General features: G+C 53.1%; 1 protein-coding gene across 3 annotated transcripts in view; it reads right to left on the bottom strand.

The window, feature by feature from the left end:
• The window catches only part of Rps6ka2 (ribosomal protein S6 kinase A2), a 245,656-nt gene continuing 223,002 nt past the window's right edge, over positions 1 to 22,654 (bottom strand). For all 3 annotated transcript variants that reach the window (XM_013122761.3, XM_040758230.1, XM_005083013.4), the window contains 9 exons: positions 19,220 to 19,350; positions 18,253 to 18,378; positions 11,601 to 11,690; positions 9,839 to 9,997; positions 8,037 to 8,198; positions 6,215 to 6,291; positions 5,338 to 5,455; positions 3,924 to 4,061; positions 1 to 3,184 (listed from right to left, as the gene is read on the bottom strand). In XM_013122761.3, the coding sequence (XP_012978215.1) occupies positions 3,059 to 3,184; positions 3,924 to 4,061; positions 5,338 to 5,455; positions 6,215 to 6,291; positions 8,037 to 8,198; positions 9,839 to 9,997; positions 11,601 to 11,690; positions 18,253 to 18,378; positions 19,220 to 19,350 (1,127 nt within the window). In that variant the 3' untranslated portion in view covers positions 1 to 3,058. The remainder of the gene's footprint in view (positions 3,185 to 3,923; positions 4,062 to 5,337; positions 5,456 to 6,214; positions 6,292 to 8,036; positions 8,199 to 9,838; positions 9,998 to 11,600; positions 11,691 to 18,252; positions 18,379 to 19,219; positions 19,351 to 22,654) is intronic.

Below are 22,654 nucleotides of genomic sequence, written 5' to 3'. Positions count from 1 at the left end.
TTACACTTCATAAAATCCATGTTTATTCAAAAAAAAAACCTCATGGGAAAGTCTGGAAAGCATAATAAATATCTGTACAGTGGCCACCCGTCTCAAACACAGACAGAAAGTGTGAGCGCGGTGTGAATGCGGTGTGTGCGCGGTGTGAACACGGAGTGACCTGTAAACGGAACTGCGTGTGAATGCGGTGCTGGGGGGGGCAAGGAGACCAGGTGTTGTGTTGCCTGCACGGATGAGGCATAGAGCCGTGCTGGATTCGTCTTCCCTCCTTCCCTGGCACACAGTGTCCTTTTCCCACTCCGGGTGTCTCACTCTCTTGCCAGCGGCGAAGGACGGCAAAACACGCCAGAGAGGATGAAGAGTCAACGGCATATTTGCTTCTGTGCTTGAGAGAATCAGTACAATGCAGGGAACATCCCCGAGGGCATCTTCAGGAACAACACCATTTATAAACAATACTGCCGACATGATAGCACAGGGTGCTATCTTCTTAAAAAAGTTGAATCAGGGCGTACAGGTAGTTTAAAAAAAATCGCACGTTCCGACTGCAGGACAGTGGGTAGAGTCTGATAAGCCCCGCCCCCTTCAGTGGGGTGGGGCACTCATCATGTTCTCATCCCAAACAGGACAGGAGCGGCCAGCGGGATCACTGCGTAGACGTACGGGAGGCATGGGATGCAGGCTGGGGTTTTCCTTCCATGACAAAATTCTGTAGCTTCGGAGACCCAAGCTGTGGCGGGGTGCATGTGTGCGCGTGTGTGAGTGTGTGTGCGTGCATGTGTGGGGAACTCAGTCACTTGTGTAGAGAACAGAGGACCTTTCATCGTGTTGGATAAAGGTTCACAGGAGAGGCAAGGTCCACTAGGGACACTGGGGTCACATGTCACAGCCGCCTGCTGCTGCACCGCAAACTTTAAAAGAGCAGATTAAGATAACCCTGCCCCATGCTCTGTAGGCTGACTCTACCAAAGATTTCAAGTATCATGTGCTGGGTGTGGGGGGGGGGGCGTCGAGGTATTTCACTCTCCACCGGGCAGGGCTGAACCAGCGTCCTCCACAGACACGTGACATGCTTCACGGACACGTCAAAGATACAGAGTTTGGTATGTGTGTGAGCGTGAGCGTAAGGCAGGTAACCTGGCCTTACTGAAAAGAGGCGACAGGACCATGTGACCAGCGGGGGCGGGCTATGTTCACCTCCTCAGCAATGGCTTCTATGTTCCCTTATTCTTTCTCTTCTCCATTGCAACTCGTAGATTTGAAACCGCAAACAAACCCAGCCCGAACGCTGTGGACAAACAGGCATATGACCCAAGCTGGAGAGCCCCCCCCCATAGGATTTCAGGACTCTTGCCCATTTCCAAGAGGACAGCATCTGTCACTAGGACCACCTGCTATTGCTTTCCTCTAGATTTCTACCAAGAAACGGAAGGACCCAGACCTAAAAAATCGGCAGGGAGGTGATTTCAGCCTTGGGCAGAGCATTTTCCATTGAGAAAATGTGAGAACTTCCCTAGGGACACTGAAAACGGCACACAGCCACAGTCTGTTCCCACTCTTGTGTATTTTATAGTCGTCAAACAAAACACAGTCCAGTGGCGTAATTAAAGCTTGTGAAATAAGTTTACATTTCGAGGTCTGAAATAATTAGACCGAGCAAAGGAATTACATTCCCGGCGCCCCACTGGGGGCAGGGGCTGGGTCCTCGAGCTAAGTGAGGCACGGGGGGGGGGGCTACAGCCCACTTGCAGACTTTCCAGTGCGAGCTTGCTGCAACCTTCCTACACCTCCTGGGCAGGGGGGCTGCCCCTCAGACTGGCAGCTTCTGAGCCACAGTGGAGTGTCCTCTGACCTGAGCCCACTACTGGGGTATCCCCAGCATCCCCCCTCCCCGGAGAGACTGGAGGACATACAAGTCCCTCTCCCAGGGCCAGCCTGAGTGGAGCATGCCACGCAGGAAGGGTCTCCCTCGATTAATCTGCACAAAGAGCACGCAGACAGCCTTCTCTGCGTCACCACTGCTCCGCACGCAGACTACACCCCGGAAACACGATTGGCGAAGTGTGATTTCAAGACAGGTCGACACGACAGAAGCGCAAGGCGCGACACAGAACCACGGCTTCTGCAAAGGGCATCACTCCGGTCAACAGCCTGTCCTGACACCTGTCTGAGGCCAAGGGGCTCAGGTGTCCCTCCTGTCCTCAGTCAGGCGAAAGGGAGGGCTGGGGGGGGGAGGGTGGAAATAAAGTTCCACTTCTTCAGTTTCTCTGTGGACCAGGGAAGCAGAGGGTGAATGCCCTACCACCCACCTCGGGCAAACTCGTGCGGAGCTGCCCGCACACGTGCCAGTGGCGGAGCCCCGCACTCTCCAGTGTCCGCCTGGCAGCTTCAACGGTCACCAGCCAGGCTCTCAAACAGGCTCAGCCATCTCGACTCTTGGGTTGGGGACTTCCACCCTGACAAGTGAGTGCCGGAAGTCAGGGAGAGGCCACCCAGCATCTCGTTTGTGAACCAGAGGGGTGGTGAGGGGACACTCTTTGGGTGACTTTGGACAGACCAGGCATTTAAGGTGGATGCCATCACACAGCCACTGGAGACATCAGAACACCCGGGAGCATCCCGATCTTCCAGAGCAGCTCTGTGGTCCCCTGGCGGGGACCCTGCACCGCTACTCTTAACGCGACAGCAGGACACCCTTGTGAGCGGCTGACCGCTCTGCTGACTTCAGAATGGTAAAAGTGCTGTGCTTTGGACATAAGCCATGACATGGAAAGACCAAGAGCCCCGAGCGAGCTCAGGCAGGCTCCAGCAGGGAGCTATGAGGTGGACAGGTTCGTTTGGTTTCACTCAGGAGAAAAGGAGAGCGGGCGGCGAGGTCGGCACAGCAAGGTTCAGACATCCTGGGCAGGACCCCCTCCAGGGCTGCCAAGGCCAGATCCATCCTTGTGCTGCCCTCACGGTCACTCAAGTGCCCGCCAACAGGACCCGTATCTGGCATCTGGGAGCCTGAGAGGACGTTGGCGCCAGGGAGGCTGAGGCTGGAGGGCAGGCTTGGCCACTACAACCTGGTGGACGTGAGTCTCTTCATACCTCTGCGTTGGGCCAAGCTAGACGATAGCACGGGCTCCAGCCTCGGTGCCTGTGGGGCCCTGTTCAGGGCGAAGTAGGTGGCTGCCATGGCGCCCTGTAAGAGGAAAGGCGTGTGGGTGAGCACGGTGCCATCTAGTCCTGCATGGGAAGCTGGAGCCATGGTACCTCAAGAGCCTCAGCTTACGACCCTGTGAAGCAGGGAGAGCTTTCTCTAGGATTACTGGTGCACGGAGGGTAGCAGGCATACCTGCTGTGTCCACAGCATAATCGGCCTGCAAATGATGGCTACTACCATGACTTCCCAGGCTCAGCCGGGGCCCGTGCTTAGGAGTACTTAAGAAGACTGGAGTGGAGTTCCTGGGAAGACCATGCTGACACGAAGGCAGATAGATGTGTTTGCAGGCCAGCTGGATCCCCAGAAATCCATGGCCAATGCTTTGTGGGATCTGTCACTCTGAAGCAGTGCAGACTGACTTGGGCATCTGGGCTCATCTTGGTGCAGCTCCACACCGTCGAGAAAGATCCAGGACGGACGTCTAACAGGGACTACACACACTTCTTAGAAGGGTCGTACTGCCTGGATGGCATGTCTGCCTGCCTGACAGAGGTTGCTAGCATGACTGGTCCAGAAATGGGAGCTCTGCATTACAGGGCTGCACAGCCATGGTACCAAGCACCACCCCTACACCAGAGCTGCCACTCAAACACAATTTCTGCACACGTGCTGAAGTGACACTTGTGAACCTGTAATTGGTGACGTCACACGCCACAGTTTCTCCTCTGCCTTGCTCCAGGATTCCCACACCCGCCAACAGGACCTAGCCGCTAGGTACCTTTACTAGGTGGACGTCTTGTCTGGTCAGCTGGCTTTGGGGTAGGTACTCTCTGTTCACAATCCATGGGTGTTTCAACACCTGAGCTGCCGTTAGGCGCTGCTGAGGGTCCACATGTAGCATCCTGGACACGACATCCTGCCAAGGGTTCAGAGGGGAGAGGGACTGTTGTGTTGGGCTGACCAGCGACTGCCCAGTAGAACATAACTGTGGTTTTGAAGCGATTTTTTTTTTCATTTTGAGTCAAGTGGCATCTAGGTTTACGAGTATCTGGACATATCTTAAGTGTCAGTGATTACCGACTTAGCAGTAGGTAGAGAATTAATGTTTCACTGAAGATTTTATAGCAAAGGTGTTTCTGACGTTAAATGGCACACATAAGCTGCTGAGACAATGTCTTGACAAAAATGGTTGCCTGCTAAGGACACAAGAAACACCGTGCAGGGGAACAATGCCCTTCTACAAAGAAACCTAGCACCTCCTGGCATCTGGCCACAGTGACCTCAGGGATGCTTTGGAGCAAGTCTGTCTGCAGCCTCAAGTATGAACAGGAAAGTGATGAAAAAAATGTTGTTTTCTCAAGGTCTCTCTCACGGCTGCGACACGGTGTTCCAGCACACACAGGTGTGCATAAAGGCACACTCTCAGAGCCATCGGGGGCTGTCACCGAGTGTCCCCCGCTGGCTGCAGACAGACCCCTACCATCCCCTACACTAGGTCCCGGAGCCGCGCCAACCCAAGTGAACGCACAGGCGGCCGCATTAATTATGAAGCTGTTGGCCGTTTGCTATGGTTTCTAATCATCGACCCGTAATCACCAACGTATATCTTTAGAAGGTCTTATCTTTCTGAGAACACCAGACTTGCCTTCTCTCCTCCAGGGATCATGGCACAACGACCCCCTTCACTACACTTCCCAGAATCCTCCTCGACTTCTCGTCCCACCTATCTTGCTTCCCTATTGGCCAACAGTGCTTTATTGACATATGCACAGAAGGACTTCCCACATCCCTCTACCTTTTACAACAATATTCTATACCATCCCTTCTTTCCCCGGGACCCTAGCTGCCAGTCACTCTGTAAACTTCAGGCTTGTAGTCCTGGTCACGGCAGCTACTTCCCCAGACGCCACTCTTCTTGGACCCTCTCTAGCCGCTAACATCTATGTTTGCCACCATCTGCATCCCGGTCCATGCTGACATTTCCTATTGGCTCCGTAGCTCTGCATAACTTGACCACACTAACATTGTGGAAGAAGGTAAGATTTTTTCCAATTAAAAAAAAAAGTGAAACACTCTGTGAACAAACGCCTATCACGTCCGTACGGGTGGCATCTCCAGCTTCCTCGCAAGCAGCATGCCTATTGCAGAATCTCTGTGCCTAGGAGGGAAAGGACACTGGGAATCGCACTCACCTTTGCTGCGTCAGATATGGAGTCCCAGTTCCCCCCGGAGAGGGCGTACTTCCCACTGCCAATCCTTGCCAGAATCTCCTCAGGGGTGTCGTCTGGTCCGTTGGCAAAAGGGGTGAACCTGCGTGGGAGAGGATCGATGGCCCCGAGCTTTCGGCCCCACGCCAGGGCTTTCTGTGGAGGGAACGGTGTCTGCCCCTCCTTTGCCGAGTCCAGGGCTTATGTCCTGGTCCCAGGTCACCTTCCTCACTTGCTCAGTTCCGGGAGTCAACAAGATGGGCGGGGAAGGCCTGTCACAACCCTAGTGTGCATTCTCTCTGGGCCCCTTTGGGTTGCACCGGTGCCAGGCTGGTACGGACTCTGCCTGGAGAGTGGTTTGGTGGCCAGGAACCTGACGCTCGAGGGACCCGATTGGTTCTTGAACTTACGAAGGACGCACCATGCGTGCCAGGTGTGTCCTCGTCCACCACCCTGACCCACGTTGGACACGCATCAGCACACACCTCCCGAGAAGAGGAGCGTGCGATTCTCCCAGTGATGCTTCCAAGAGAACGGCTGGGGGGAGGGGTGTGGGCTGATCTGCAGAAGGCGTGTGCACTGGGGGGAGGGGTGTGGGCTGATCTGCAGAAGGTGTGTGCACTGGGGGAGGGGTGTGGGCTGGTCTGCAGAAGGCGTGTGCACTGGGGGGAGGGGTGTGGGCTGGTCTGCAGAAGGCGTGTGCACTGGCTGACTATCCTTGTCCTCTCTTATCCCACAGGGTTTGAGTAGTCATCCTAACCCAGATGGGTTGATGTTGTTTACGCACAAGCACGGGGTGGGGGGGTGGGTAGGGGTGAAGCCCTCGGGCCTGATGCTAACACCCCTGGTGGTCCTCCATTACCCGGCCAGCATGGTGTATAACAGGATTCCCAAGCTCCAGACATCGCACGCTGCATCGTAGCCTTGCCGTTTCAGGACCTGGAAGGGCGACAGGCATGGTCAGGGTAGCACTGGGCAGCTCCAGTTTGGAGCGGGTTTCCCTAGGCAAATGGGAAGTAGGCGGGCCGGGGGTCGTCTGCTGGGTCAGCCCATCCTACCTGTCACGTTGTGGCAAGGTCCCTGTGGACACAGGAGTGGGGCATAACTCTTTCCTGATGCATGGTGCTAAGGCAGACGTTTCCCCTTTTCAGCTTGCCACATCAGCCACATATTAGGAATGGCACCCCGAGCACATTCACAGGCAGCTATCCTCCAGACCCCCTTTATCCCCCAGACTGAAGCCTTGTCCTTGTCAAGTACAAATTCCCCGCTGGCCAACCCAGTCCCTGACAACCCCATTCTATTCTCTTCATGAATCTGACCTTGCGAGGAACCTCCCATCAGTGGAACCACACAGGGCTGTCCTGGGACTCACGGCACAGACAGGAATGACCTGTCTATCCCCACCTCGCCAGCACCGTGTGTAGTTCGTGTTTTGAGATGAGGCCGTATCACGTAGTCTAGGCTGGCCTCCGGTCCCTCAGCTCAAGCGCCCTTTCTTGCCTCGTCCTCCCAAAGAGTCCCAGTGGATACAGGAGTGTGCTGCTCAACCCCGCGTGTCTCATTAAAGGGTAGGAAGAGTTACTAAGGAGGAAGAACTCTGACGAATCGTCGCGCCACACACGGTGTTACGTGGGGGTGGTTGTTGGATATGTCCCTACTTGGGTGACGGTGAGGAGCCCAGCCCGATGCTCACGGATCGCTGCACATTGCTGCGTTGGCCTGAACGAGCCATCGGAGCTGTTGGGTTTCTTCCCAGGCGAGAGGGAGGGGCCGACTTTCATCACGGCCTTCCTGACACCATGTGCCGTGGCGCAAGACAGGTGTTAGATGACCTCCCTGAGTCATTTGAATGCTGATGTTGCTTTGCTCTCCTCACTTACGAAGTGTGCCTACTTGTATGCACTTTCTGTCAGTATCATAATGGCCAAATGGGGCGCAATCGGAGCTTCAGACCAGCAGTCTCCACAGGGGCCAAGGCTCACATGCCTGGACAACCTGGTGCTGCTGCTTGTCACTCTGAGACCGGACCTGCCCGAGTCTTACTCGGCACAGCACACAGCAGCGTCTTCCTCTCAGGGCTTGGAGCAGACCTGACATTCTACACGGGGCCCGAGCCTCTCCTGACTCCATCAGCGACGCTAGGCCCTGCTGCCGCCACTGTGGTCCCAATTTTCCGTCAACTCCCTAGAGAACCCAGACTCGTCACTACAAATGTCAGCGGCAGCAGAGCCTATTGGAATTGGCCCCGGGAAGCTGGCAAGGGAGAGGAGGTGCCCTTTTGTGATCCTCTGAGGTAAGGGGTAGGGTGGGGCAGAGTGGTTCCCTTGCATACGTGAGCATTTGGGTGCACACTGCTGTGGGCCCTCGATATTCAAGCTGGATGGATGCTGACCCGTTGTCAAGGAAACCCTAGCACAAGAACCACGGGGCATCAGCACCGTTTAAGTGTTTCCGATGGAAAGCAGAATGCTCATGGTGACTGAGCTGGCTGATTGCAGGGCAAGCATGCGCTCTCCTCCCTCCACAGCAGGCCCCCCTCTGTGTCTCTCAGGGGCACTGCTGAGCCCATTGTGCTGCCTCAACACCCCAAGCTCTCTAGCCACTCTGGTAACAGGAAAGACGGTGGGTGTGTTTCCCTCAACCTGGCAACGCTGTCTCCCCTGAGTTTGGGGGGACTCTACCTCAGGGGCCACGAAGTTCGCGGTGTAGCAGGGGGTCATGAGCAGCCCATTCTCTGCTCGAAGCTGCTTGGCAAACCCGAAGTCACAGATGCGGATAGATTCGGGGTTTCCAGACTCATCCATGTAGAGGATGTTACTTGGTTTCAGGTCCCGGTGAACAACCTGGAAGGCAGGGAGCATTAGTCAAGGCCAACGGGAGAGAGAAGAAGGGTATGCGGGAGGCATGGGCTGCCTGGGGCAGGTCCCAGGGCAGGAGAAAAGGACTGTGGTCTTCTGAGGGGCTGCTGGGTCTCTTTACCCATGCTGGTTACCTGGGGTCAAGTACCCACACCGTCCACCTCCACACGGCACTGTGTGGCTGAATGAAACACATGCTGTCCGGGACACAGGAGCAGCTGCTGGCACTGTGCCACAGAAAGGCCTGTGCCAGGCCCTGGCCCTGGCTGCAGAGATTAGAGAGGTCCCCATGCTTTTCGTTCACTCGGAGAAAGAAAATTGGCCCATGGTGGGGTGGGGTCTTGGGGTACAATGCCAGTGCGCGGGCCACTTGTCACCAGCACCAGAAGCCAGGTGCACCTGCTGTCACGGGCACACTGACTCCGGGCAGCAAAGGCAGGGGGCTCGTGGCTACACAGACTGCAAACCCGCACCGTTCAGGGCACAGACTCCAAGCACAGCCCATAGTTACGGCAACAGCTGTCACGACAGAAGGGCCAGCAGTGCCACAAAACAAAGCAGCCATTTAGCCCACAAGGCGAGGCCTTCGTGAGGCTGGGGCTCTGAACACCCCAGCTGCCCTCCCGCAGAGCAGCAGGAGATTCTGCTGAGAAGATGGGAGTGATACCCTTGGGCCGCCGGGCCCGGTTCATAGACACTGACGGCAGTCTACGGGAGGACGCTTGTCTCCACCCCTCAGTAAAGAGAAGAGTGTCTGTGAACTCTCGCACCCAGGATACTTCTAGAATCTGGCTATTGGGGAAAACTGTGGGACTCCTGCATCACGGAAAAGCCACACAGAAAGGCACTAGTGAGATCCTGGAAGCCTCTACACACAGTTGACCCAAACCTCTGCTTTAGGAGATATTCTGAGGAGAGAGGGAAAGACCAGAGGGGAAGGTGGAGGCGAAGGATGGGGCGGGGGGGGGGGGGGGATGGAAGGAAAGTCAGAGAGGTACAGGATGAAGGGGTAAGGGTGGAAAAAAGACGCAGAAAATGTATTACACTGGCTGCCCCCTCATTATGGCGCATGGAGTTCCGCAGCCTGGCCTTGAGGGGGAGGGGACTGACTTTAACCAGCCTGTGCTGGTCCTCTAAGACATAAAACGTGCATGGTCCAGGGTTTAGAAGTGAGTCCCTGAGGAGCTGGGTGCAGTCTGGGCCATCAGAGGCCAAGGGAACCCACCAGTTACCCCCCCTCTGCTTAGCTTTATGTACCGCATAGTGAAAATTCTAGACCTCTCTTTACCAAGGTCAGAACATCAATTTTTCCTTGCTAAGACTGGCTGACATGAATTAATTAACTTAGTTCCTGTATACCCTATGCCCAAATGACTTTAGACCCATAGCGGGTAGCAGAACAGGTCCCGTCAAATTGCACCGTATGGGTACGCTGTTCAGGGACGAAGGAATTAAGAGGGCAAGCCCAGGAAGTGCTCTACCCTCCTGTTAGCCTGAAGCTGTCAGCTTATAGAGATGTCTCACTCCTGCCTCTACAACTCTGCTTCTCCGTGGCCTCACATCTGCCTTCCCGCAAAGTTGCCCGCTGCCCTGAAGCTGGCTCACTGCCCTGGCCTGGGCCTTACCCCTTGGGAGTGCAGGTAGTCCATGGTCCTGGCAGTGGTGTAGAGCACGTCGCTGGCCTCACGCTCCGAGAAGCACCGCTGACGCAGGATGCGGTCCAGCAGCTCCCCGCCGCGCATGAGCTCCATCACCAGGTACACGTACTTGCCATCATCATAGACCTGGGAGCCACGGAGAAGAGCACGGCACCTCAGGGGCCTGGTACGCCACCCGTGGTTGCCATCCTCAGGCCCCTGGCTGTGCGAAGGAGCAAGGGCTCCAAGCTGGAGGCTGTGTCCCTGGGAGTGAGATCAAGTTGTCTGGCTGCTGTAAACCGGTGAGCAGCCACTCCAGCTACACAGGCTATTCCTGGGAGGGAAACAGCTCTGACAGCCTGGAGAGAGGGCAAGCTGGACCATGGGAAACCTGGGGGGGGCTTGAGAAAGGTTGCTTAGCTGGGACATGCCACACGGTTACTCTGCCCGTCTTTGGGAGGTAGGCACACCTCCGGAAGAAAGGCGACGGTGGCGACAGCTCTCTGCGAGGACGATGCCTCTCAACCGTCATCATGCATGCGATTTTGGGGGTCAGGTCAGAGTGCATGTTCTGGCTCTGTAGGTGTGGAGGGGGGAGGAGACCTGGCTCTAAGAAACACATGGTTTTCGCTTTAAACTCAGTTAAAAAAAAACGAAAAGCAAAAATGCAAACTGGCTGCTTTTGTGCCCTTGCATATACAAAGACGGCCACACTCGTATCCCAGTCACCGAGTGCATGGAGCCTGTGGAAGCCTAAGCTTTGAGAGCCAGGTGAAAATGGGTGACAGGCCTAAATGGCTTATTCTTGGCTCAGTGATAATAATGTCATTGACGAATTTCCAGAACCAGCCACTAAAATAATTTACCCAACTGTGACCTGTGTGAAAGGTGTGGAGCTAATTCTGGTGTTTTTGTCTTACGAGTTCACTCTTCTATTTTGAAGGTGGGAAGATGACGCCATCTCAGAGCTGGGCTGCTCACCTCCAACTGAGCATCCCTGAGTCTGCAAAGGAGCTGGCTTTGCTTCGTAAATCTTCCATGTAAACCAAGAGTGCACCATCAGAGCACCATGCTTGTGCGGTGAGGGGCCCAAGCCACCCAGGGTTCCATTTAAGCTTTTGGATGCAAGGCGATCATTGCCTGTGTTCCCCAGGGTTGAAAGCTTATTCCGTGAGCTGCCGCCCAAAGGGACATTGTAGTGGTCCCAGCAGCTACAGGCTGTGGGTGCATGTCACAGGAATAACCTTATACTCCAAGAGGTCAGGGCGAGAAGAGGGTAAATTTCATCTCTTCTCAGATCCGTTCCTGCACGCCAGGCTTTTATGGGGCAGAGTAGCCTTGCAGACAGGCCTGATGTGGCCAATTTCTGCACCAAGTCCCCTCATCATGGAAAGGCCAAAGGAGGCTGTAAACACCTCACACCAGAGTTGAGTGGGACCTGCCACCCTCCTGCCACACTCCACCTGTCAGGCAGAATGACAAACAATAGCACGCACACACTGACACCCACAGGTGTTTCCTATTTTATGCTGTGCATGGCATGCTTGGGTAGAGTCGGGGAGTCTCCAGAGGTGTGCATACTCCCAGTTATGTGTGTAAGGCACCAGAGACCCCTGGGTGAGAAGTGTCTAAGGCAGGTGACCCTGGGCACCCTGCACACGGGCAACATGAGAACACTTGTACTACGCAATGGTGGCGGTTTTGTGTCAGTTGAAGAAAGGAGCTGGAGAGCCGCTCCAGAGGCACTTACATCTTTTAGGGTGATGATGTTGGGGTGCTGGCCATACCGCAGGAGGATCTCGATCTCTTCCGACGGGTCCCTTTTGCTCTTATCGATGATCTGAAGCACACACAGCAGATAGCAGTGAGAGATCTGCTGCTGGTCTTGTTGGACCATTACAGATAATGGACTGAGGCCCCAGAGAGCCACAGCAGAGATGACCCCTCCCCCACAGTACTCCAACCAAGCTCACTTAAAATTTCTCAGAAACGTAGATCATGTCTCTCCTGTCTCAGCTAGCAAAAAGGGTGCAATTAAAAAAAAAAAAAGAGGAAACCAGGTTTGCAATTCCAGCTACAAGGGAGCATGTAACAGGAAAAAGAGTGAGTTGATGCCAGGGATTTAGTTCAGTGGCAAAGTTCTTGTCTAGACTGTACAAGGGCCCGGGTTCAATCCCCAGCAGCACAAGACAGAAGGGGACCAGCCTGCAGATGTGAATCTCAAGATACCAAAAGGGCCAGATGCCGTGGGGCGAGCATGGAGGGCTCACCCAGGCTCAGCAATCCAGCATGGTCTGCCCCAGCCGCTGAACTCCGGCATTGAGCTCTCAATTCACGCAGCCAAAGCGAGCTCTCAGTCACGGAGACCTCGGCTTTGTCCTGGAAACTGCATGCCAGCCACAAAACGTGGTAAGGCAGCAGGTCCTTCCAGGAAGATGCTGGAGGCTGAGCAGGCTACATTTCTCTTGGGGCCGAGACGCACACCCCTTTCTTTTATGCCCCCCCCCCCCCGCCCAGTATCTTGCACAATGTGGCAGAATAGCAGATAAAACTGTTTAACTCCATGAAGATGGGTGGCTTCCCCTTACTCGGCTCCACAAGTTAAAGCCTGCCTTTGAAACAGGAGTCCCTGTGCCTCTACACGAGGGCTCTGATGCCTCTGAAGGTATCTTGCCTCCTATGTTTGTGGGGGAGAGGATCTGTGTGTGTGTGAATTGGGTATCCCTGAGGGTGAGAATGACTCATAAACACAGAAATGTCCCCCATCCCCAACAGCACTCCATGCCCTTGTACACTGGTGTCACCCAGTTCCAAAGCCTCTCTGCTCTGACTACACAGGGGACCCACACCCAACATATCCCTTTTGCGATATAGTCACAGGCTTAGACAATTTAGTGGTGGATGCATTTGTTTCCCAAAGTCATTTTCATGATAAAGTCACATCCACTCCTATCATCAACCTGGCCTCCTCCCACGGAGCTGGATGCAGAGTGAACAAGAGGAAGTCTTTTGTCAACTGCCGGGGACACTCAGGTTGGAAAAGCACCGCAGGTGTATCTTACACTGGCTCCCGCTTTAAAAGCAGAAAAGGAATGGAGACAGACACATGCATTCCCTTGAGAATGCATAAATAATCCTGGGAAGGAAGAGGAAAATGTCAAAAACCCTGGCTTCCCGTGAAGGGGGAAACGGGTAGCGAGGGGTTGGAGCTACGGCTGGGAGACCCTGAGGTTTCCCCAAGTACAGATCATGTGAATATCATCTGTGAAGATTTAAATGTGAGAATGCTGCAACTGTAATAAAAAACACCCGGGACCACAGACGCTCGATCCATTTCCTCACAGTGGTATCCGTCTTATTCCCGTGTGTTCTTGAGATGTAAGTCACAAGAAAAATTCTGATGAGTAGTCATGAACACTTGTGAACAAACGCCATTTTTTTAAAGACCTTAAGATCTCACTCACTTATCACTGACATGGATGGGATAACACTTTAAGACTGTAGTAAGAGTTAATGCGTGTGTATGTCCAACTATAAGGCACCCTGGAGGACACGCGGGTTAATCTGTTATCACGTGGCACGCACCCGGGCAGGACATTGTGCATCATAGCATCACACGGAACGTCACTTGTTTGGCGGAATTGTGAGTAAGCGAGGCATTCCCTCAGGCGGCTGTTGAGTGGTGTACAGAAGAAGACCCTTCAGGGAGTTTCCGGGTGGGACGGCTTCTCTGGAATGATGTCGTTGGATCCACTTCCAACTAGAGCAAACCCCGAGGACCACACGCTTGGCTCTTCTCTCCGGGTATAAGCTTGGTAGCAGAGACAGCCACGGTCAAAGGCAGGAGGAAGGGGAGGTCTCTGCTTCACCGCTCCCCTTTGCGCCAGGAAGATGCACGGAGGGGTCAGCTCAGCATCCTGCCCGCCACGCGCGCTCGTGGCTGTCCCTGCGAAGGTGGGTTAGCTCCCCTCAGTTGTGCTGTGCAGCGCGCTGCTTCTCACACGCCTCAGAGACGCTAAGCTAGGGCGTGCATAGGCCTGCAGCAAGCCTGGCTCCCACGGTGGCTGGTACAGGAAGATGGCTTTTCTCAGCAGGGGAATCGCATCTGCCGGCCGCTGCACAAGAGTCTGCCACCGTCGAGGCATTCCCCCCCCCACTTCTCCGTGTCTGTGTCTGCGTGTGTCCTTCTTTGTACTTCTCTAGCTCCCCATCACTGAAACACCCCCTTACTAGGTGATGGGCTTGACGGCTGGGTCTGAAGGCGGCCGGCCGGGTGAGCACACGGGCAAGCAGGAAGCCCAGCGCTTCCTTTCACTCGCTGGAAGGATCGTGGTATGTTGGAAGCAAGTCAAGTACAGCGCGTAATTACTTGAAAAGACGAAGGAAAAAAAAAACCTAAGACGTTTTCTTCTGAAAATTAAACAAGTGACAGAGAGAAAGAACTCCGGTGTTTTCTTAGTAGGAAAAACAAAACAAAAAATAAAAAAATAAAAACTTCCACGCCAATCAGCCCTTCTAAAACTAAGCTCTCCCCAGGCCAAGCATCTGGTTGATTTCACGTCCTTGTGGGTTGACGAGTTCTATGCACAGAATGAAACTGAGCACAGGCAAGCCGACTCCCGCTGTACACAGGTGACACGTGGTGTGAGTCCAAACTCTGGTTCCCGTGGGGAGTGAGGCTGGTCCTGTCCTGGGTGTGGTGACCATATCTTCTTTTGTAGTTAGAAACAGGGTGACATGCATACAAAAACAGCCATACAATCTCTGACAGAGAAGCCAAAACACACGGGGAAAATCGGCTGTCGAGACCTGGGAGAGTGGGATCTCTCACCCCGCATACAAATCAGACACCTCCGTGATGGTGACAGGCCATTGGGCCTGACCTCTCCTTGGCGGGGGGGGTTGCAACGATGAAGAGTTGTTGGGGGAAGGGATTCATAGTCTTTCATGGTGCATGGCCACAGATGCAGGGCGGTGTTGGGAAGAGGAGAAGGTTCCAGAGGGAAGAGGAGGCAACAAACAATTTAGAAAGCTTTGAGAGGACAGGGCGACACACACTTGGGAACAGCCTTGAGGCTCTTTGCTTAGTTTTCGTTAGTTCGCTTCTCTTGTTGTGTATGCCTGTGGAGATGTGTGGCACAGAGGGCGTGTGGAGACCACATGACGGATTGCCAGAGCTGGTTCCCTCCTCCCGCCATGCGGGTGCTGGGAATGGAGCTTAGGCCATCAAGCTTGGCAGCAAGGGTCTTCGTTTTCATCCGATCCGAACTACAGGTATTCAGTAACAACAGGCGCGCCGCAGAGAGGTGTGGCCGCTGGCTGCCTCGGACCTGACCAGGTCCACCTGCCTTCCCCCAAACTCCAGCCCCAGGAGGGGTTTCAGTAAGGAGGCGCTCACCTGTGCCAATGGGCATGCTCCAAAAGGCAAAGGGCAAGAGGAAGGGCTCCCTGAAGGGCGCCTCTGTCAACCTCCGCCGAGTTTCAGGTACCCTGCTTTTGTTGTAGAGTCTGACACGGTGACCAGCAGGGAAAGATGTCAGAGACATGCCGTCGCTGCCACCAAGAAGCTGGCTTCCTGAGGGAGAAGTCAAAGGGCCTGCAGGCAGGGTGCTCTCTGTGGAATGGTTTTCTGAGTGCTGAAGAAGATGATCCGAAGTTGAAGTGCAGCCCTGGAGGGCTTCCCTCACAGCTGAGCAAGCCCTGCCAGCGCATGAGCAGAGCAGGCCTCCATCGCCTACTGCCCAGTCTGCTCCCTGCCACACACACCCGGCTTTCCTGAGTTCACAGCCCTGCAGAAAGGCTTGCGTAGGCTCTGATCGCTGCAGCAGTGTGGACACAGAGGTTGATGAGATGTTGGCTCTTCCGTCTTTGACAGAAACCCAGTGAAGGTTCAACCCTCAGGAAGTGGGCTCACTGCTGCCCATCCACAGGCGGCTCCTGTGTGCCCCAGACACTGAACCGTGTCTTGCCAAGAAGCCGTGGCTCACCATGGTCCTTGTTCTGTCTGGTGGGAGTTAATGTAAGCATTCTCCAAATAGCAAATTAGGACTCACTGTCCTCTCAAAAAGGACAAAGGAGTCCCTGCATGTCCATCGCTTGGTTTGTCCAGGGAGTTACAAGGCTTGGAGTGACAAACAGGCTCTTCCTCTACTGTCAAGTAGAGATACAGCGCCTGGCTTTTCTTCCTGGGGTGTACAGGTTGGGGAGGGGGCTGTCACAGACTGCCCAGGGTCACACCTCAGCAGGATCTCTGAGGACAGAGTCCTAACTCCCAAGGAAGCTGATTACAGACGGGGGCTCTGCGGGACACAACACTGGCCTTGTCAACGGGGCTGAGCCGCGCCGCGGGGCACAGAATTGCCGTGAACAGCAGCGGGGCTGTTTCTAGAAGGGCCCTGTGTCTGCCGAGCTGGCCACACAATGGGTGTGATTCTTAGCGCTCTCTGGCAACAGTGTTTGCTTCTAGGAGTGCTGCTGGCTTCGAGATAAACAATCTGAAGAATCTCTGTGAGAAACAACTCACAGAGAAATACTAAGAAGCCCACGCAAGGCACAAAGCACTGGGAAGTCCTCTGGGGTGAGGCGGAATTCAGGTCTTCTGTTAAACCCACGGCCAAGCACAGCCCAGACCTGTATCTGCGCCCCCAGAGGGGACGGCTCCGTGACGCCACACGGTGGCCCCTGCTTTCACTGTAATCACCTCAAGGCCACAGATTCCCGAGATGCTTGGCAGCCATCTTTTTTCTTTCTTTCTTTCTTTCTTTCTTTCTTTCTTTCTTTCTTTCTTTCTTTCTTTCTTTCTTTCTTCCTTCCTTCCTTCCTTCCTTTCTTTCTTTTTTTCTTTGCTAGGCTGCTGCATATTTTCACAGTCTGGGAACCCTGGAGTAGATGGCCTGTGAAGACACCCCTTCTCTTGAGAAATGCACAGTGTCAAGAGACCAAGAGACGGCAGTGGACGCCCAACATCCCAGGCTCAGGGCACCAAGCAGCCTTCCCAGAGCTTGGAAGAGTCACAGCGGGTGGAAACTTACTCCTGTTATGTGTTGCCTGGCTGGCCAGCTCCACACAACCCCCTGCCCACCCCCGATTCTCTCTGAAGAGTTGGGAGAGTGCCACATGCCAAGCAGAGCCGGCATGGTTCCTGCCACGGTGACACAGGCTCAGCCTTTGTCCCTCAAATCTGTGCATGCGCACGCGCGTGTGTGTGTGTGTGTGCGTGCATTGTCTGTGTGTGTGTGTGTGTGTGAATGTGAGTGCACACATGTGTGGGGGTCAGAGAACAGCCTCGGGGTTCGGTCCTCCCCTTCCGCCTTGTCTGAAACACAGTTTCTTGCTTGTTGTTTACCTCTGCATCTGCCAGGCTAGCAGGCCCAAGCAATCCTGGAGATTCCCCTGCCTCTCCCCCACCTCACCTGGGCACACTCAATAACACAGGTGTGTGCTCCATACCTGGTTTATATGGGGTCTACCCACTGAGCCATCTCTCCTGCCCTGTGTCTCACTCGTTAAGAGCGGGTGGTGGAGGCTGGGCCGCCTCAAGGTTGAGGAGAGAGAATGCACAGTGTGCGGAGTGCCGTGTACTTCTGTGTCTGTTGGATGCTGACTTCCAGAAGAAGGAAGCTTTAGCTTTTTACTAACTAGAAAACCCTAGACATTGGCACTTTGGATTCCGGGCCGAATATTTATAACAGTTACTCGACTGCCTAGAGTTTGCCAAGTTGGATTACAGGTATCACTCTACACCACACACAGGTTTTGGTGGCTGGGGTAAAGCGTTAGCTGTCTCCTTTACTCTCTTCTATTTCTGTTTCTATTTATTTTGATTATTTTTTTCACAGCCATATCTCTTTTTTCCTTCCTCTCCGTCCCCCCTTTCCTTCCTTTGATAAACGCTGCTCAAGTCTGCCCACTTCTGTCTTCTCAGATACTGTGCGCCTAGGGCTATTACTCTTGGCATGTTATACATAGTTACTAAAGACGGTTGGTTCCATGCTGGACATAGCTGGAATATTTATGACTTGAAAAGATTTTGTTTTGGTTGAGATAGATAGGGTCTTGCTGCATAGCCCAGGCTCGTCTGGAACACCCAGCTTCTCCTGTCTCAGTTCCCTAAGTGCTTTGGTTACTGTTGGACAGAGCTGGAATATTTATGACTTGAAAAGATTTTGTTATGGTTGAGATAGGGTCTTGCTACATAGCCCAGGCTCGTCTGGAACACCCAGCTTCTCCTCTCTCAGCTTTGGTTACTGTTGTGTCAACACACGCAACTTGCAGAATAATTTCCAAATGGCTGACCTCGTACCCAAATAAACCAAGCCCATCATATCAGAACCCAGAAGCTGTGGATGGAGAGAGCCTGCTCAGCATCCGAGCTCCTGCTAGGCCAGGGCTCCTCGCCTTACCTTCACGGCATACTCGGCATCGGTGGCTTTGTGTACACACCGCTTGCACACCGAGTAGGAGCCGACCCCGATGTCCTCCTTGATCTCATAGCCGTCGGTGAAGTGGATGTTGTTCCCGTGTAACTGCTGCAGAGAGGCAGGACGGGGGTGGTTAGCAACCTTGCACACAGCTGCACGTGACAACAGACACACACAGGTCCAGGGCACCCTGGGAACTTGTGAGCTCGAGGAAACTAGGAGTGGCTTGCCCAAGGTCACAGAGCTATGCATGGCTGGTTCTAGAGCTCTTGAGGCCTATGGCTTTTCATAGTCAGACACCTGGATATTTCGTGTCCATTGGGCACTTGTTTTTCTCCCAAAGACTCGTGGTAGTGAGAATCCGTGGAGTAAAGAGGCGTGCATTTGTGTGTGGCCACAGCGCTCTCTCCAGAGTGAGTGTCCAGATAAACCCCGCATGTTTAAGCCACAGACCATTTCTGGCCCACGCGTACAGTCCCCGCTTGCCCACCCCTGAGAACGAAAGCCCCATGCACAATGGAGACAAATGCCAGGGAAATGCAACGCCAACTATTACACTGAGTGAAGACATCAAGTGTTAAGTGAGCTGACTCCAAATCCCTCGGAATTCTCTGAGTTCTAGTTTACGACAGAAGTCTAAATGACGTCCCCACTGACCTCCCAATGACATGGGCACCCGCAGCTCACACAGAGAAGATAGGAGTAGCTGTCACAGACATCCATGGTGATCATCTCCTCAGGCTTTTTTTTTCCTTTTTAGAAATGAATGTATAATGGTTCACACCACTAGGAGGATCACCATAGCAACTACTCAGTAACATCTAGGGGCAGGGAGATGTCTACCACTGACCCACTGTTAGCACCCAGCACTGAGCTGATAAAAATCCGCAGGGTCTCCAAGGCCAGGCATCAAGGCCCTGAACTGAGCTCCTGATACAACCAGACGTACCTGCACAATTGGATGGATAGGAGCCTTGGACACGTCTTGCTGTGAGGGCTCCTGGACCAGGCTGGAGGCCACGAAACTGAATCCTCTGAACAGGTGATGGGCGTTTGCACTTGGGGGGACTCCGGGGGAGTCTGTGGATGAGCAACACACAGTTCACACTTCACGGGAGCCAAGTGAGCCCAGCAAAAACAATGGTGTGCACATGTGTGTATGAGAACACACATGCCGCCTGCATGTTGGAGAAGGGATATAGGAGCAGAGAGGTAGAAACGCATGAAACTTTCAGGTGCTGCCCAGAGGCTGATTCGGCAAACGCGCGTCACGTGGAAGTTTTCAGATAGGTCACTGATCACGTGTTTGTAGGTTACTGGCTTTGGAAGTCACTAAATATTCTTCAGCATAGCCCGCCACCCCTCCACACTACAGATCAAGGCAAAAAGCAGCCAGAAGCTCCACAGGGAGGTGCCAGAAAGCAGGGGTGTCACGAGTCGACACCTCCTTTCTGGGCTAAGCAGATGAGGCGCACCTAAAGACAAGCATCCAAAGTGAAGAATTTCCCCGGTCCCCATTCACCTACATTCCCTTCCTCTGCCTGCCAAGGCCACGCCCACAGCCAGCACAGTCCCCTCCACAGCTGCGCAGCTCTGGGCCGAGGCTACCCTACTCTGTCCCTCAGGGACACGCGGGCAAAGTCACTGCTGCCCACAGTCCCGCAGGTGAGCGAAACGGGTGATGTTTCTAAGTCCCGTGAGGTCTGTCAGAAGCATGACTGCTATGACGTGGTCCTCCTCCAGGTAAACAAAAAGATAAATCACTGGCTGGCGGGCGGGGGAAACGTGACAGGCAAGAGGGAGCAGAGGAAGCCACCCTTACGGTCACCATGGCTGGGGATGTTCAGATACATGCTTATTAAACAGATGGCACTAAAACTAAGGAATCCATGAAAGCAAGAGTAGCCAGCCACATCTAGATTTGGCCAAAGGAAGCAGCCTCAGAGCTGAAGGAGGGAACCTGAATTGGCCTGTCTTCTTGGAAGATGAGGGATGGGGGATGGGCAATGGCCCTTGCGCTTCCAAAGTCACATGTCCCCTCAAGAGTCAGCATGTGTCTAGGAATTTAGCCCTCAGAGTGTAGAAAATGTTGTCTTTAGCACTATTTGTGACAGAAGGAAAAAAAAAGTCACAGCCAACCTACATGCCACAAGCACAATTAGTAAGAGTCTGCCCACATCAGAATGATTCGCTGCTGGGTGGGGTGTGTGTGTGTGTGTGTGTGTGTGTGTGTGTGTGTGTGTGTGTGTGTGTACATATGCGAGCTTGTGTGGAGGCCAGAGGTCACTATCACGTGTCTTCTTTGGTCACTCTCCAGCTAATTTCTTTTTGGGGAAAGGGTCTCTCATAGAACTCGGAGTTTATCTTATTGAATTAGCTAGGCTGCCTGGCCACAGAACTCGAGGGACCCATGTGTCTCCACTGACTCAGCTCTTGAATTACAGATGCAGTGACATACCTGGATTTAATTAATGTATTTGTGTGTGTGCATGTGTGTGTGCACACATGTGTGTGTGTACACGCATATACATTTGTGAATAAGCATGTGTGTGGAGGTCAGAGAACAGCTATCAGGAGTCTGTTCTTGCCTTCCACCTAGTCTCTCTCGTCTGCCATGCTGCAGGCTATCCGGCTGCTGTGGTTTGAATGTGAAGAGTCTTCCACGAGCTCGTGTTTTGAACACTTGGCCCTTAGCTGGTCTATCTGGGAATCTATGGAACTTTGGGAGACAGAATTCTGCCGGGGGAAGCACATCACCGAGGGAAGGCTTTGAGGTTGTGTAGCCTGATCCCCCAGCTCCCGTTCTCTCTCAACCTCCAGACTTCTTGTTGGAGTTTCTCTAGTCCCGCCAGGTCCTGCTGCCGCTTTAGCCCCAAATAAACACACAAAGACGCTATATTAATTATTAAACTGTTGGCCGATGGCCAGGGCATCTTACTGGCTAGCTCTGTCTTCATTATTAACCCATTCCTGTTAATCTAAGTATTTCCATGTGGTCCTCCTATCTTACTGGAGAAGGGTCTGAACCTGTTACTCCTTCCTTGGCTACCTGGCATCTCTCAACGTCTCCTCTCTGCCTACCTTACCCAGAATTCTCTTGGTCTCTCAGTCCCGCCTATCCTCCTGCTTCTATTGGCCAAACAGTGTTGTATTCATCAACCAATAAGAGAAACGTACACACAGAAGGATGTCCCCCGCCACAGGCTGTCCTGTTCTCGTCACCATCACTTTTGTGCCGTGATGGACTGCAACCCTCTGAAACTGTGAGCCAAATAAACCCTTTCTCTCTTAACTTGCTTTCATAAGGGCATTTTAGCAACAGAAAGGTAAACGAGGCACTGTTGTGGCCTGTGTCTCTGATCCCCACAGGCGTGCTGGAACTACAGACGCCAGTCACCACGTGCAGCTTTTGTAGGTTTCCAGGGATCAAACTCAAGTTACCAGTCTTATGCAGCAAGGGATTTCACCGTCTGAGCCACCCCACTGACCTCTGTGTTGGGCTTTTTTATGTGAGTATTAAGGATCTGAATCCAGGTTTGTACTTAGGTGGCCGACTGTGACAACCAGACACAGCTATGGGCAAACGTGCAAGTGTAACCCTAACAGTTTAAAAGTTAAAAACAAAGAAAGACATCAAGCAGCACTCAAGTGCGGCGGTGTTTTCCTGTGGGACTGTCAGGCCCCGGAGGCTGAACCAAGAAGATCACAAGCTCCAGGCTAGCCTGGGCTACGTGACAAGACCTGACTCAAGAAAATAACAGAAATAACAACAACAGAAACCCACAAACAAAATTTAAAAAGGAGACATGAGAAAGAGAGAGAGAGAGAGGCAGACAGACAAAGGATGTTGTGAAAAGATAAGGAGAACTTGCCACTGCAAGCTATGTAAATATCTAACACATTTATATTTAGAGTACATGAAATATGCAATATGTAACAAATTACATAATATATCAGGATACATAAATAAATAATATATAAACAATATATTAACTAATAATATCTAAACTATAGCATATAACCTAGTTTATTCTTATAAGTATATACAACAATTTAAAAATGCATGCCACACTAACATCATATATGCATATACATATAATAGACATGTATATGTGAACAGGTAAACAGGTGCACATTCACACATTCTGGAGTCATTTCCCCAAGAGGACAGCGTGTCTGCCTTTCTACATGTGACCTTGCCTCCTCTTCCAGTCTTACTGCGACACAGAGACAGCGGTGTAGGGGGTGTGGGGAGGAGAGGCACCTGCTGAGGAAATGCAGTTTTTGTTCCTTCATATTCTACTTTGGGTACAGGGTTATGAGGGGCAAGGCCAGTGAGCTGGAGTTGTGTGTGTGTGTGTGTGTGTGTGTGTGTGTGTGTGTG

Source organism: Mesocricetus auratus, unplaced genomic scaffold, assembly GCF_017639785.1.
Source record: "Mesocricetus auratus isolate SY011 unplaced genomic scaffold, BCM_Maur_2.0 Super-Scaffold_100018, whole genome shotgun sequence".
In the NCBI taxonomy this organism is placed as follows: Eukaryota; Metazoa; Chordata; class Mammalia; order Rodentia; family Cricetidae; genus Mesocricetus; species Mesocricetus auratus.
The sequence above is the reverse complement of the archived record's forward strand: the minus strand, read 5'-3'. Positions and strand labels throughout refer to the sequence as shown.